We start from the raw sequence: 15,385 nt of genomic DNA, 5'->3' as shown, positions 1-15,385 counted from the left end.
GCAGCCCTCAACAGCCCAGGGGGTCTCGGGAGCCACCTGGAGCCCTCCCTGGCCTAGGAGAACTAGAGGAGGAGGTTACCGCGGGAGGGCAGAAAGCCCGGCCGTCAGCCTCTAGGCCGCGCGCCACGCTCCATCATACAGAGAGGGGTCCCGAGTCACCCAAAGACAGATGACTGGAGTTGTGTGTGTGGGGGGGGGGGGGAACGTTCTCTAAATATCGGTAACTAAAGGACTCCAGATGCAAATCCTCCGTACAGTCAAGGAACCTGAGCCCCAGAGAAGGATAGTGGCTACCTCCAGCACATAGCGGCGAAGCGCAGTCCTAACAGTTGAGCGACGAAGTCGCCGTGGGGCCGGGGCATGTCACGTTCCCGATGGGGCCCAGGAATCCTTGACTGAAAGATGAGGGGCTGGATGGGGCATGTGCAGGGCAGCCTTGACTGGGGTTTGAAAGTCATCCTTTAAATCCCTGGTGGCCAGTCACGTGGAACGTCTCCGTTCCCCGTCCCCCAACTCACAAGAACCGAGCGCCCCCTCCGCCAATTCTCACCCTCTCCGGACATAAAAGTGGGGCGAGACGTTCGAGTCGCAGCCCTCTGTAGAGGGTGGAAGTGCTGAATTCTGGCGCCGAGGTCGCCCAAAACGGTCCCAGGCCTCTCCCGGCCTCAGTCTCCCCATAGGCGCGAAGAGGAGGCCGGTCAAAGGGATCTCCAAGCCCTCCCCGCTCTGACATTGCGGGACGCCCGTTGCGCCGCCACAGCTGCTCCTACCTGGGGAGGTGCGCCAGGGCTCGAGGGGCGGGCAGGCGGGGGGCGGGCGGGGAACGGGCACCGCCCCGAGCGCCCCGGCGCCTTTAAGGAGGAGAAACCGGCGGAGGGAGGAGCCGGTCCGGGTGTGTGCAGGGAAGCGCCTCGCTTGCGGTCTTGGAGGCTGGGGGCCAACGCTGCGGAGATGAAGTCGCGGGCTGCCCCGCTTGGCTCGCGCTGCGACCTCGCCGCTAGCGCCTTGCCTCCTTGCCCTCCCAAGCTTCAGCGCCTAGGCGGCCCCCACCAGGGTGCCCCACGCCGTCACTAAGTGCCCTCGCCTCATCGGGCCCGCAGCCTCCTCTGCGCGCACGACCTCGGCGGTTGGTCTCACAGCAGCGAGAAGCCCAGACCAACTGCAAGCGTCCCAATCGCAGAACCGCTTCCAGACCCCTTGACCGCCTTGCACCAGCGCACAAAGGACCATTCGGCCCGCGACTGGGGCCCAGTTCCAGTCCCAGCTTCGCTGTTGGCTCCTGGCCTCGAGTTCCAGAACACGAGCAGAGCCGTCGATGGGCGGGACACGCCTGAGCCTCTGTCCGCGCTGAGCCAGCTCAGAAAACGCGGGCGCCAAGCCTCCAGCACGCTCCTGCCGGGAAGGACCAGCTCGCGAGCACCCCCTGAGCTCTCCAGATAGGAGCCCAGCGTCCATTCCCGTGACCCAGCGTCCCGGGCCCCGCAGCTCCCATCCGCCCGGCCCTCGACAGCAGCGGGCGGGCAGGGACGCCCGGGGACGCGGGACGGCTGCGCCATGACGGCCGAGAGCGGGCCGCCGCCGCCGCCGCCGCCGCCACAGCCGGAGGCGCTGGCGGCCGTGAAGGAGGAGCGCGGTGAGGCGGGAACCGGGGTCCCTGCGGAGGCCGCCGGCCGAGGTGCGGGCGGGCGGCGGCGCAAGCGCCCCCTGCAGCGCGGGAAGCCGCCCTACAGCTACATTGCGCTCATTGCTATGGCCATAGCGCACGCGCCAGAGCGCCGCCTCACGCTGGGCGGCATCTACAAGTTCATCACCGAAAGATTTCCCTTCTACCGCGACAACCCCAAAAAGTGGCAAAACAGCATCCGCCACAACCTCACGCTCAACGACTGTTTCCTCAAGATCCCACGTGAGGCCGGCCGCCCGGGCAAGGGCAACTATTGGGCGCTCGACCCCAACGCCGAGGACATGTTCGAGAGCGGCAGCTTCCTGCGCCGCCGCAAGCGCTTCAAACGCTCGGACCTCTCCACTTACCCGGCCTACATGCACGACGCGGCTGCGGCGGCTGCCGCTGCCGCCGCCGCCGCCGCCGCCGCCGCCATCTTCCCAGGCGCTGTGCCCGCTGCGCGCCCGCCTTACCCGGGCGCCGTCTATGCAGGCTATGCGCCGCCGTCTCTCGCCGCGCCGCCTCCGGTCTACTACCCCGCCGCATCGCCAGGCCCATGCCGCGTCTTCGGTTTGGTGCCGGAGCGGCCGCTCAGCCCAGAACTAGGTCCTGCAACGTCGGGGCCCGCGGGTTCCTGCGCCTTTGCTTCCGCTGGCGCCTCCGCCACTACCACCGGCTACCAGCCTGCCGCCTGCGCGGGGGCGCGACCAGCCAACCCCTCCGCTTATGCGGCCGCCTACGCGGGCCCCGACGGCGCTTATCCGCAAGGGGCTGGCAGCGCCCTCTTTGCTGCTGCTAGCCGATTAGCTGGGCCTGCCTCGTCCCCCACGGGTGGCAGCAGTGGCGGCGTCGAGGCCGCAGTGGACTTCTATGGACGCACATCACCCGGTCAGTTCGGACCTCTGGGGCCCTGCTACAATCCTGGTGGGCAGCTCGGAGGAGGCAGTGGAGGCGCCTACCATACTCGCCATGCGGCCGCCTATTCTGGCGGGGTGGATCGGTTCGTATCTGCTATGTGAGCCGAGCATACGCTCGAAAAGCAATAAATACCTCGGCTGTCCACACGAACTGAGTATCCCTGAGACCTGAGGACAGGACTGGAGAAAAGCCTGAATTGAGAGGCACGTGGAAGGAAGTGGGCAGGAAAGGCGCAGACGTGGGGCGCAATGCGTACACAGCCGGTTCGCTTTGTAGATGGGAAGAGGCAGCTGAGGCCGATGACTGGGACAAAGGACCCTCAAGGAGGCGAAGCTCCACAGGACATGACTTTATGAAATCTACCCGAGAGGGTCCTTGGCAATAAAGAGGGCCCAGCATAGTGCTATATCAGCGTGTAGGATCCGAATCGTGGGGAGCCACATGGCTTCACTCTTCCCGTACTGAGCGAAACTCTGGCCTTTTTACACAGTTAGGCCTTTTGGGCCTTTATGTTACCACAGTAAGAGGCTCCCATAGTACCTTTCTTCTTAAGGTGAGGAGGACAAGTTTGCAAAAGAAGTAACGCCTCTTTTTTTTTTTTTTTTTTTTTTTTTTTTTTTTTTTTAATGGGAGAAATCCGCTTTGCTTACCTGGGTCTGGTTTCCCCTGCCTCTGAGACCTGCAGATCTGACTCTGGGTCTGGACTGTGTTTCAGCTCCATAGTGTGACCCACTCCCATTACCCACACCTTCAGTCTCCCCTTCTGTTATACAAAAGGGCTTCAGGATTTGACACTCTTAACATATGATCTTGAAAGCCCCCATCACCTTGCATGCTGCCCTATATACACCCAGGGCTTAACTGTATTCCAAGTAATCAGAACAGAGCAGCACATGGCAAGCAGCTAACCTAAAGTCTCTGGACTAGCTCCAGGCAGTGATTATATCATAATTTCATGGACCTTTTGAACACGATGTAGTGAGCATTTGGCAGTTATTACCGTGAGGTCATAAATGCGGTTTTCCAAAGAGGCAAGGAGAAAGACATTTGTCAGTTGTCCACTCTTTCTTTTCATGAAGAAGCCATGGACCCAATGGGCAAGCTGCAGTTCAAAGAGATGACAGGACTCAGAGGGGAACCCACTGGTAACAGTTTATCAGACTGACTTTTCCATCCCTGGCACCCTCTCCCATACATCAGCAACTTGCCCATGCATTAAAAGGAAAGAGAAAAATTAATTGGGGAGGTTGGTGAAGTAAGCTTTAGAAAAAAACTTGATTTTTAACTTTTTGTCCATTTGTTTTTAAGCAGCAAGCTGACCCAAATCAGACAAAATCCAACTACTTCCCCACATTTTTCTTGTGAAATGTTTTAGTTTTAATTTAGAGTGAAAATTTCCAGTGTTAAATATTTCAGAGGCTCAATGTGCAGCTTTCAGATAAACCTCCACGTTCAGATGAAACCTTTAATAAAAATCTTCGAGCAAGTGAGTTCTGGCAAGAGAAATTTGGCCTCTTTCTGCGAAGTTAACTTGCTAGGGAATGGTGGGGGGCTGTGTGAGAAAGAAGACTGAAAACCACTAGTAATTTTTATTTTCCATTTTGGGGATTGCACTATCCTGTTCCCATGAGTGTGATTCAGTCCAGACGGGTGTTCGTCTAAAGCAGTGCTAATAGAAATATAATGTAAGATACATGTGTAATTGAAAATTTTCTGGTAGCTACATTAATGAAAAGAAACAGGTGAGATTAATTTTAATAATATATTGTATTTTACCCAATATACCCAAACTATCATTGCAACATAAAATGAGTATAAAAATTGTGATATCTTACTTTTTTTGTACTAAGTCTTTAAAATCTGGAGTGTATTTTACAATTACAGCTCATCTAACTTTGGACTAACTCCATGCCAAGTGCTCAATAGCAGGGTGTGAGCTGAAGGCTGGGCCTTTCTAATTTTGGTGGTGGTAAATGACCACCTGGGCGCAGGAGGCAGCTGGAGCTCTGACCTTGCAGCCAGCGGGTCCAGATTACAGCCCATCCCCCCATGACCTTGGAAAAGTCTAGGTGTTGGGCCTCCCTTCTCCATACGGACTATTACAGGTATAAAATTCAAAGGTTCTCCATGTGCGGCTAGACAGTCTGGCTCTTCCAGACAGAAGTCAGAATGCCTTGCCTAGCAAGTTATTCCCTAGCAAGTTATCGGCAGTCACCAGAAATGGAGAGCCGTCCACCCAGAGGTTTTGCCCTTGGCTGTCAAGAGTCAGAGAATCTGGGCCAGAGAAGGACGTCTATGTGTCCAGTTAGTGCGGGAGTTGATCCTTTCTCTGCTCTTAAATTACCAAGTGGAGCGCTTTGACAGCACCATTAACCTTAAGCCAGCCCCTTCTCCTCTAGTGTCCTCATTTGTGGATAGGAATTTGTGACCCCTACCTCATAATAGTCCTCCTGAAGTTAAACGAGACAAGAGAGGTGAAAAACACCTTGTAAACTGTAAAGCGCAGGGTAATGGAGGGAGCAAAGGCTTTAAAATGAAAATCCCTGCCTTATCCCCCAGACTCCTGGGGCGTCGCAGTAAAGCCCCAGGAACGAAAAAATAGAGGTGGAAAATTGCACGCGTCTTCGGCCCCCACCCTCCAAAACTAGGATGGCAGGTGATTTCTGTGCCCGGGGAGAGAGGATGCGGCGACGAGGGAACTGGATTTGTACAGCAGACGTCAGGGAGACGGGAGAGTGTTGGGATCAAGGCACTGAAGGCAATCAGCCCTTCTCAGCCTCCCGCCGCCGGCCAGTGCCAGCCAAAGCCCAAGCGCCCCCCGGGCCTGGCCACAATGGACGCTGCGCAGACCAGTGAGCGCCCCTCGCGCTTCACCCACGCCTGGGTCACGGGCAGAACCTCCAGTCCGCGTGACTCTCGAATTAGTAGAACATTTCACTGCCGCTGTCTTGGAACATTCCAACTCTAGGAATCTCCAAACTGTGGAACAGGACCTCCCAGTTCTCCATGTGGGGGCTCAGAGATGGGAGGTGCGTTTCTCTCTCTTTTTTTTTTTCTTCTTCTTCTTCCTATTATGAAACCCGAAAAATTGTTTGCCCCTATCTGGGCCCTGCACCCCCAACGTCGTGTGCAGGCGTCCTGGGGCTGTGGGTAATTAGATGCGTTCTTTCCTAATTGCCCAAGGCTCGTTAGAATTTGCCCCAGAGCTGTAACATTTATTTTCTTTCAAATTAACTTTGCTTGCAATTAAGCTTAGGAAAACAGCAACAAAAGCAGGCTTGGCCCAAGGTTGTTTACTACGAAATAGCATAGGGAACCTCCTTCCCCAAAGGAAAAGATTCCTGCGGCCAGCGCTTTGGGGAAAGTGTCCCCACTGCACAGGCAAAGGGGGCGCAGAAAGCTGCTCCCAGTGGTTGTTGATCCCAGTGATTGTTGAAGGTGTTGGCCTTGCTCCTCAGCTCCATGACTCGTGGGCCCCAAAGAAGTTAACCTCCTTGAAATGAATTTGGGATTTGAGCTGAACTACACCCCCACAAATGAAGCTGCTGTACGTAGTTTCCTCGGCACATTCATAAAAAATGATTTACTAAGAACTTTGTGAGAATTTTCTTTTATTACAAAATTGGTACACATTCAATTGTAAAAAGAGAGAGAGAGAGAAAGTTAGAAAGAAAAAGAAGAAATCAGAAGAACCCAGTTTGCCCAGGGAAAGTACAGCAAACATCTCCGTGAGAATCGTTTCTAGTTTTCGTTTCTGTTTTTCCTGTGCAGGAAGCTTGAGTCTCCACTTATTCACTGAAATGCTGTAAGATCTTGAACAAGCTCCACCTGGGACTGGGTAGGCCTCAGTTTCACCATCTACAAAACTAGGTGGCAGGTCCTCTTTCACCCTCACATTCTCGAATTCTTGCTGAGGTCATTTGAATCCAGGATGCAGTTTTCCAAGAGCCAGGAGAGAAGCTCAGAGCAGGAGGCATGCCCTCTCAGCCATTTTACACAAGAGACTAAGGCCCTGAGGCCTTGCAACTCTACGTGTGTGGGCCATAGACCAGCTGCATGGACGTCCCCTGGGAGCTTGCTAGAAATGCACAATCTCAGGCCCTGCCCCAGATCTACTGGATCAGAACCTACCTTTCAACAAGACCCTCAGGTGATTCATATGCCCTGGGCAAAGAGGCAGAACTTCAGAGAAATGGAAAAAGAAAATGTGTTATGTGACTGAGATCACAGTCCCCAGAGTAACTTTGAGAGGCCTCCTGTTTCTGACCAAGAACCCCAACAAGTGATACAGTGCTACCTTGTGACTCTGGCTGCAGAGAGGAGAGAGGGCTGGGTGGCAAGGGGACACAGCTGGTGTGGAGCGCCTCACTTCCTCCCTGGGTGCACCTTCTGAGCCTTGGAATCCTAGTCCTTAGGATACATCTCACCTCATGTTCCCAGTCTATGGGTGACTCTGACAGTGACATGCAGTGAGAGTTTATCTGATAGCATCTTGAAAGCTGGGGTGCCAACTAGAGCCAGGCTAGGAACCAGGCTCCTGACTCCTAGCTGAAGCACTTTGGAAGCTTGGGTTCTGGTCTCCACACCCTCCCTATGCAGCGGTCATTTGCCCAAGTATGAAGAACTTGGCTGCTGATCCCTCAGCTCCAGCCCCAAGTCTGAGGTAGTTGAGGGTTTAGGAGGAAAATGAAGCTCTCTTCTCAGGACACAATAGCCAGAAGGAAGGGGCTTCTATCTCTGAGTCTGTCTGAGCAAAGGGATGCTCTAAAGAGAGCATTTTATGTGCCCCTTGGTCAGCCCAAGATCCTGGGTGCCTAACGAATCCTCCTCCACCCCAAATACATACACACACCTCTTAATAACTTGGTTTCTGTTCCCAAGAAATGCTGACACCTGGGTGGGGGTTGACATGACACAGTAACTGGGAAAAAAACGTCCCTGAGGAAAAACAGTTCAGACATGTAGGGGGAATGTACCAGGAAGAACAGGGCTGGAGTCCAGACTGGGCAAGCACTCCACCCAGGATCACACAGCAACTCAATGGGAGAACCAAGACTCATCTTAGCACTCACGTGAGTTAATAATAGGAATAAACAGTAATAGTGTGAGTGTGTGTAGAGCTTCTGTAGAGCTACAGAAGCGACACGTGGCTTACCCAAGATCTCATAGCTGTGAGTGTCCAAGCTGCACTAGAACATATGCCTCCTCTCAAGGGAAACTGCATTTGATTATTGTCTAAATAAAGGCGATGTGGAAATGGAAGTCAGTAGATGGGGTGAAGATGGGCATTGGGGGTTGGGGGTGGAGTGCAGCTTGGGGGACTTGTCTTTTATTGTATAGATGGGTAAACTGAGATCAGGACTGGTTAAATAGCTTAGAACTACCTAAACAGAAACCGGTGTGGCTAGTGCTTCCCAGCCCAAACTGAGCACCGAACTAAACAGGCTGGGAAGGAGGAGGATAGAAGGTACTTAATGAGTTTGGGTCTGGTTTCTCCAGCATCTCTCCACACTTGAGACTGAAACTGGCCTTTGCAAAGCTAATTTCCAGAGTGGCCCTAGCTGTCTACCTCAGGGCCGAGCTCCCTGTGCCCTCTGCCAGCCCCAAAATTCCTCTTCTGAGAGCTGAGCCTCAGATCCAGCTCGGCCCAGAGGGGTTAACCAGGTGCATAAGCACGTAGTCAGGGAGGCCCAGGGATCAGCTGTCAGTCCCTCCCAGGGTAAGGAAGAAGAGATTGGGAAGCTGGAATCAGGGTGGATCTCCACCCTGGTGTAGAGCACCAGTTTATCTTGATATCTGAGAAGCCGAAGCAGCTTCTCTCCAAGAGAGTGGGCAGAAAACAGCCTCAGCCATGGTTTCTCAGGCATGGAGACACTCAGTAACCAGAGATAAAGTGTGAGAACCACAGCCTCATAGAGACTTAACTCTCCGCCCTACTCTCACTCCCAGCAGCCAGCCACTGTCTCCCCATGGGTGCTTCTTTCTCCTCCCTCCATCCACTGTCAGTTTCACTTCCTGAAGCTGAGCTCCAGTCCTCTGGGAGCAGGCTCCCTGCTGTCTGCAGCAGGAAGCCCAAATTACTCCTCACCTGGTACTTAGGACCCTCTATGATTCCTATGCCAACCCTCTTCCCAGCCTCATCTCCCATAGCTGCTCTTGCTGCACCATTAGGCTCTAAGCTGCTTTTCCCCAGACGGCCCTATGTGTTCCTGTCACCATGAACTGCTCTGTCCATTACCTTTCCAGGAACCACCTAACCTCATTCTATCTGGGTACCTCCAAGGCCAACCCAGTCGGAGCTTCTATCATCTCTCTCCTGGATCATAGCACCAACATGCTAACAGGGCTCCCTCCATTGCTCCCCCCAGTTGTTCCACACAGCAGCCAGTGTGTGACCCAGCTTGAACATCAATGGATTATGTCACTCTCTCCCAGGTCCAAATCTCAGGACCAGGGAATGAGAACAGGAGCATGATATGTCCATAAACAGCCTTGCAAAGGGTTTCTTACACTATGAGAAAGTTATATTTAATATGAGCATTTTCAAAATTTCCCCCTCCCATGTTAATCACTTTCCTTTTACCCTAAATTTTCATCAAAGCCTTTTACAACTATTCAACCTTGTATGAAGTGTGGTCTGTCCACATTTTCTCTGCACTGGTTCTTAAAAGAAAACAGTGTCCTATCATGGGGACTGGATACAGGGGTCTTGATGGTGGAGCTGAGAGCACCAAAATGGGGCATACTGAAGACAACCATAAAGCAATACATGCTCTTTTTGGTATATATCCATGAAGAGGGTGTGCCAGACATTGTTAAGTTGTCTACCCAACCATTTCCCCCATTCTTTGCTCAAAGACCCTGATTTTGTTCAGATTTCAGTTGGTCCTGGGGAACTCTTATCCCTTGGGGTATGCCTGGGCTCAGTCTGGACTTTCTAAGGTAAAGGCAGTGATGATTCCATCACTCTTGCCAGTGATTATTTAGAAATGGGCACATCATACTTTCCAGGCCAATGAGATGTCCAGAAAAGTCTGCCAGAGGATTTGGGAAACATTTCTTTGTTCCTAAAATGAGACAGGGAAAGAGAAACAACCCCTTTCTTCCTCTGAATATTGTTTGATTGTAACTCCTGCAAGTGTGTCAGCCATGTTGGACCCAGAAGGTGCCAGCCTAAGAGAACAAACCAACCTGCTGAGGATGGCAGAACAGAAAGGTAGAAGAAGGTAGGCATCTGGGTGTCTGATGACATCACTAAGCTGCTGAAAGAACAAACCCTGGAACAATTCACTATAACTGTAGGTGCCTGTTGTTAGGAGAAAACAAATGTCCCCTGAGTTTAAGCCTCTTTTCCTTGGGTTTTCTGTTACTTGCAGCCAAAGAGATCCTGATACAGAAGGTGACCCTTACAAGGCAGGCAAAAGCTGATCCTTGGTTTATTCCCTGTGAGATGTTTTTGTTACTCTTATAAATAGTGCAGCTGTTCCACCCTAGTTTTATAAAAGGAGAAACCAAGGACTGGGGAAGGGGAACTTTCCATGGTCACAGAGTGAGCTAACATCATAATGGACCCAATGCAGGGCTCTCACCACACCATTGCTCTTCCCCAGCTTCAAGTGGCTCAGCAGTAGCACAGCTGACTGACTGCATCCCTGACATTATCAAAGAGTGGCTGTTCAAGATGTCCCAAGCACTTCCACATATGTTATCCTTTGGAGCCTCACTATTGCCCTTGGAAGCAGCAGGTCTCAGCTGTGTTTTTTCAGATGTAGAAACTAAGATTGCAGAAGAGAGGACAAACCCAAGGTCACATGACCTCTGCATGGGAGGGACTCAACCCAGGTGTAAAAAAAGTCCATAGAAAAATGAATCAGATGCCCAAAGATTTTTCCTCCCTGGATATGGGAATTGGAAAACTTGCTTTTGGGTCTGATTGGAGCTCTAGGGAAGTCCTCTCTCTTTGGGTCTCTGAATAGAGTGGACCCTCCATGCCCCTGACTATCTTTGAACTTTTGTTCATGGCTTAATTTTTATCATCTCCACAGGGTGTGTGAGGCTTAAAGATAATGTTTGTGAAGTGTGCAGGTCTGGTTGCTTCAGATCCTACAAAATGGGATGGTTAGTGCCAAAGCTGAAAGGGACTGGTGGTTGGTTAAAACAAGCCTTACCACTGTGGACAGTGGCTCCTGTCACTGCACCCCAACCCTCCCAACTTGAGCCTATGTTGGTCCCACTAAGGCAAAAGCTGCAGGAGCAGGCCCATAGTTTACAGAACACCTGGGGGAGGCTGTGGGCAGCTGGGTAATTTCCAATTTAATTGTAGGAGAAACCTAACAAAACAATCTACAGGTTAAGCATCCTGGGAGCTCTGCCGTGAGACTGACAACCTGGAATCCAGCAAGTACAATGCCACCAACCACAGACAGGAGGGCCCTTCCTCCTTGTGGGGAGGAGGGCTGACTTCCTTCCAACAAGGGCCCGTCTGGGCCTGTAGTGGGCCTGATAGGAGAGCAAAACCCCAGAACTGAAACAGTCTTTCCACCCAAATCCCAAACTACAATTAACATAAATAGCTTTTCCGAAACACTAGTGTAAGGTTGACTGGCCCAGTGAGTTATATGTCCTGGCAGATACCTTGCTTAGCAAGGTCTCATTTTAAAGATTTCCTCCTAAATTCATCCTCAGGAAACCTGGGCTGCCCCCCTGCCCCTGTAAACTAAACAAACATGCCCGAAATGAACCTGGAATCTATGATATATTATGAATAACAGTCAAAACTTACTTTTGTTTGGTACTTTCCTGTTTTCCAATAGGCTTCCTGCCTTTGTCAGAAAAGTACTGGTTCAAGTCCTAGTTCTGGTACCTTGGCAAGTCTCAACCTCAACTTCCCCAGCAATAAAATGGGCACAACACTGCCTTCTCTCTTTAATACCAATTACAATAGCTAACATTCAGTGAGATATTTGGCAGGCACTGTTTAGTGCTTTTCAGTCTCCACAGACTCTCCTGGGAGGTAGTAACCACAAACTAGGAAATAGTAGGAGTAAAGTCTGAAGTCCGACCACCAGGCTCCAGAGCTCCTAAGTGATAACATTTTGCAACATGAGTCTCCCAGTTCTCAGGGGGGCATAAGTCTAGAAGTCAAAAAACTCAGGGCCTCACCCTTCTACAGCCACCAACTGTGTGTGCGGCCTTGGGTAAATCCCTTACCTTTGGTAACCTCATCTGTACACTCCGTAGATGTGTGTGGCTGAGGACAATCAGATGGCCTCCAGTGCCCTTTAGCGTAACATTTGGTGAGTCTGAGTCCCCCTCCCCTGGTCACGAACATGAGGATAGAATAGCATAATGTTAAAGTTTTTTTAAATTGTAGTATAGTAGTTTATCTCCAAGCCCTTCCATGTCATTATTTCACGAAGTCCTCAAAACAACTCCAGAGTGAGACGGGAAAGTCTTACTGCACTTGTGTTTAAAGCATGGAGAACTAAAGCTCAAAGAGGGGTCATCAGCAAGTAGGGTAGAGGCTAACTAGACTTGTGATATGACTCCAGGCTCTGACCCAGTGCTATTGCCATTACACTGTATGATTTTTTGCAAATGAATGGATACCCACAGCACATTACTGACCCAGGTATAATGCTGTGCCTGGAATTGTGCCTTACCTGCAGTGAGTGCTCACAGCATGCAGACCTAGGAAAGTGGCTTGGTAGCATGAAGCGAAAGTGCCAATTCCCGCCTTGGTTACTTAGCCTGGGCCCAGGGGGCTTGGATTAGCACCCTAATCTTATCAGTTGCTCAGACCCAGAGTTCCCCAGGGATAACCTGGGTCCTCAAGCCCCTGCTCTCTGTCCACAACTTACCATGCTCACCTTCCAGATGGAGCACTGATGGTTGTCCCAAGCCTGACATGCCTCATACCCCATCTATCCCTCCCTTCTGCCAGCTCCATACAGTCACACAGTGTGGTTCTGACATGGCTCCCAACAATCCCCCATCCTTGTATTCACAGCCTGTGTAATCACCCCCCATTGAGTGTGGGTTGGACCTATGACTTGCTTCTGATGATCCAATCTAATATGGCAATGTGACAGGACATCCGTTCCTTCCATAATTAGGTTACAAGAGAATGTGACTTCTGTTCTGCTAGTGTTCTCTCTCTTTTTTCTCTGAATGAAGCAGACTACCATTTTGTAAGATACCATGTGGAAAGGCCTAGATAGTTAGGAACCAGGGACTTATAAGAAACTGAGACCTCAGTCCAATAGCCTGTGAAGAACTCATCCTGGCTGACACCACATACGTGAGCTAGGAAGCAGATCCTTCCCAATCATGCCTTGAGATGACTGCAGGCTTGTGAGAGATCATTAAGCAGGGGACCAGAGAAACTGTGAGATAATAAATGTTGTCGTTTTAAGCCACTAAGTTTTGGGATAATTAGTTATGCAACATTAGATAAATGATAGATAGGAAGTGATCTGGCCAAGGAATAGTTGCAGACTCTGGAAGTTAGAAGAGACAAAGAACAGATTCTCCCCTGGAGCATCCAGAAGCAGCCAGCCTTACCTATACCTTATTTTTGCCCAGTGACTTCGGACCTCCAGAAATGTAAAAGAATAAATATGTGGTATTTTAGGCCACCAAGTATGTAGTAATTTGGTTTAGCAGCTATAGAAAACTAATGTAGTTGTCTATAACACTCACTTCTAATATAGCAATATAGGCAAGTTGAAAGTAAAAGGACCAAAAATATTTATCACGCAAATGTTAATCAAAAGAAAGCAGGAGGACTGCAGTAATATAGATAAAGTAGACTTTGGAGCAAATAAAATTACTGGAACAGAGAGGCACATTATATAACCACAAAAGGGTAAACTCACAAAGAATACTTAGCGATCCTAAATCTGTATACACTAAACAACAAAGCTACAAAGTGTGTGCAGCAAAATAGATAGAACTGAAAGGAAAAAGAGACAAATTCACAATTATAATTGAAACTTCAACACCCCTCTCTCAATAATTGATAGAACAATTAAACAGAAAATCAGCAAGGGTATAGAACAACTCAATACCATCAAACAACAGGATCTAATCAGCATTGTAGAATATTTCACCCAACAATAGCAAAGTTTTCAAATGCCTATGGAACATGTACCAGATTAGATTATATCCTGGGCCATAAAACAGACCTCAAAAAATTTAAGAGAATTAAAATTATACGGAGTGAGCTCCCCAAAGTTCTCTGAGAATGATAAGAGGAAGACCTCTAAACACTTGAAAACTATACAGCATATTTCTAAATAGGCTATGGGTAAAAAAGAAAGTCTCAGAAAAAAAACTTTAAACCATGGAAGTGAATGAAAATAAAAATACAACTTATCAAAAGTTGTGGGACACAGCAAGAGCAGTACTGAGAGGGAAATGTATTGCACTAAATTCATACATTAGGAAAGAAGGAAAATCTAAAATCAGCACTCTAGGCTTTCACCACAACATGGTAGAAAAGGAAGAACAAATAAACCTAAATGGAATAGAAGGAAGGAAATAATAAAGTGAAGAGCAGAAATCATTGAAATTCAAAGTAGAAGAACAGAGACAATGCAGGAAACAAAGAGCTTGTTCTCTGAAAAGATGAATAAAATTGACAAGCTTCTAGCAAAACTGGTCAAGATAAGATACAAATCACCAATGTCAGGAATGAAACAGGGTAGCACTATAGAACCCACAGACATCAAAAGGATAGAAAGGAATTCTACAAACAACTCAAAACATAAACTTGACAACTTAAACAAAATTGGCCAATTCCCCCAAACAAAAACTACCACAACTCACCCAATATGAAATACATCATTTGAATAGCCTTGTAAGTATAAAGAAAATTGAATTCATAATTTTAAAAAATGCCCAAAAAAGAAATTTCCAGGTCCACATGATTTTACTGGACAATTCTACCAACATTTTAAAGAATTAATATCAATTACATAATCTCTTCTAAAAAACAGAAAAAGAAGGAATAGATCCCAGTTGATTTTATGAGGCTAGTGCACCCCATTCACAAAATGAGATGAAGTTAATACAGAACAACAATGGTAACAACAACAAATGAACAAAGGCCAAAATTCCTTATAAATACAGACAGAAAAGTCTTTAGTAAGATATTAGCGATAGAATTTAGCAATATGTAAAAAAAATTATACACCATGACCAGAGCTATTAGACACCATGATCAGAGTTTATTTCACATGCAAGGCTAGTTCAACAAACATTAATCATTGTAATCCTACTGACAGACTAAAAAGAAGAAAAAAAATCACATAATCATATCAATCAATGCAAAAGCACTTGACAAAATTAACGCCCATTCATGATTTAAAAAAGAAACTCTCAGAAAATAGGAACAGAGGAAAACTTCCTCAACTTGATAAAGAATATCTAACAAAAACTACAGCTAACATTATAGTCAATGGTGAAACACTGAATATTTTTCCCAAAGATCAAGATCAAGGGAAGGATGTCTTATTCAACATAGTACTGGAAGTTCTAGCCAGTGAAAAAAGACAAGAGGTGAAATAACAGATATACAGATTGGAAAAGAAGAAATAAAATTGTTCCTATTTTCAGATGGCAATATTACCACACTGAAAATCCCAAGGGCTCTATAGAAAAAAAAAAAGGCTCCTAGAACTCGTAAGTGAATCCAGCAATATCACAGGATACAAGGAAACATACAAAAAATTATATTTCTATGCACTAAAAGGAAAATGCTGACAGAATTACAAATAAAATATTATTTGCAATCATTCAAAA

At 48.6% G+C, this 15,385-nt stretch overlaps 1 protein-coding gene across 1 annotated transcript; it reads left to right on the top strand.

The window, feature by feature from the left end:
• The first annotated feature begins 339 nt into the window (after positions 1-339).
• On the top strand, positions 340-7,829 carry FOXE1 (forkhead box E1). The gene has a single exon (XM_037004177.2). It carries the CDS (start codon positions 1,555-1,557, stop codon positions 2,680-2,682), a length of 1,128 nt encoding a protein of 375 aa, XP_036860072.2. The 5' UTR covers positions 340-1,554; the 3' UTR covers positions 2,683-7,829.
• Positions 7,830-15,385: the final 7,556 nt, after the last annotated feature.

The sequence above is a fragment of the Manis javanica genome, chromosome 2 (genome assembly GCF_040802235.1).
Source record: "Manis javanica isolate MJ-LG chromosome 2, MJ_LKY, whole genome shotgun sequence".
In the NCBI taxonomy this organism is placed as follows: domain Eukaryota; kingdom Metazoa; phylum Chordata; class Mammalia; order Pholidota; family Manidae; genus Manis; species Manis javanica.
The sequence above is the reverse complement of the archived record's forward strand: the minus strand, read 5'-3'. Positions and strand labels throughout refer to the sequence as shown.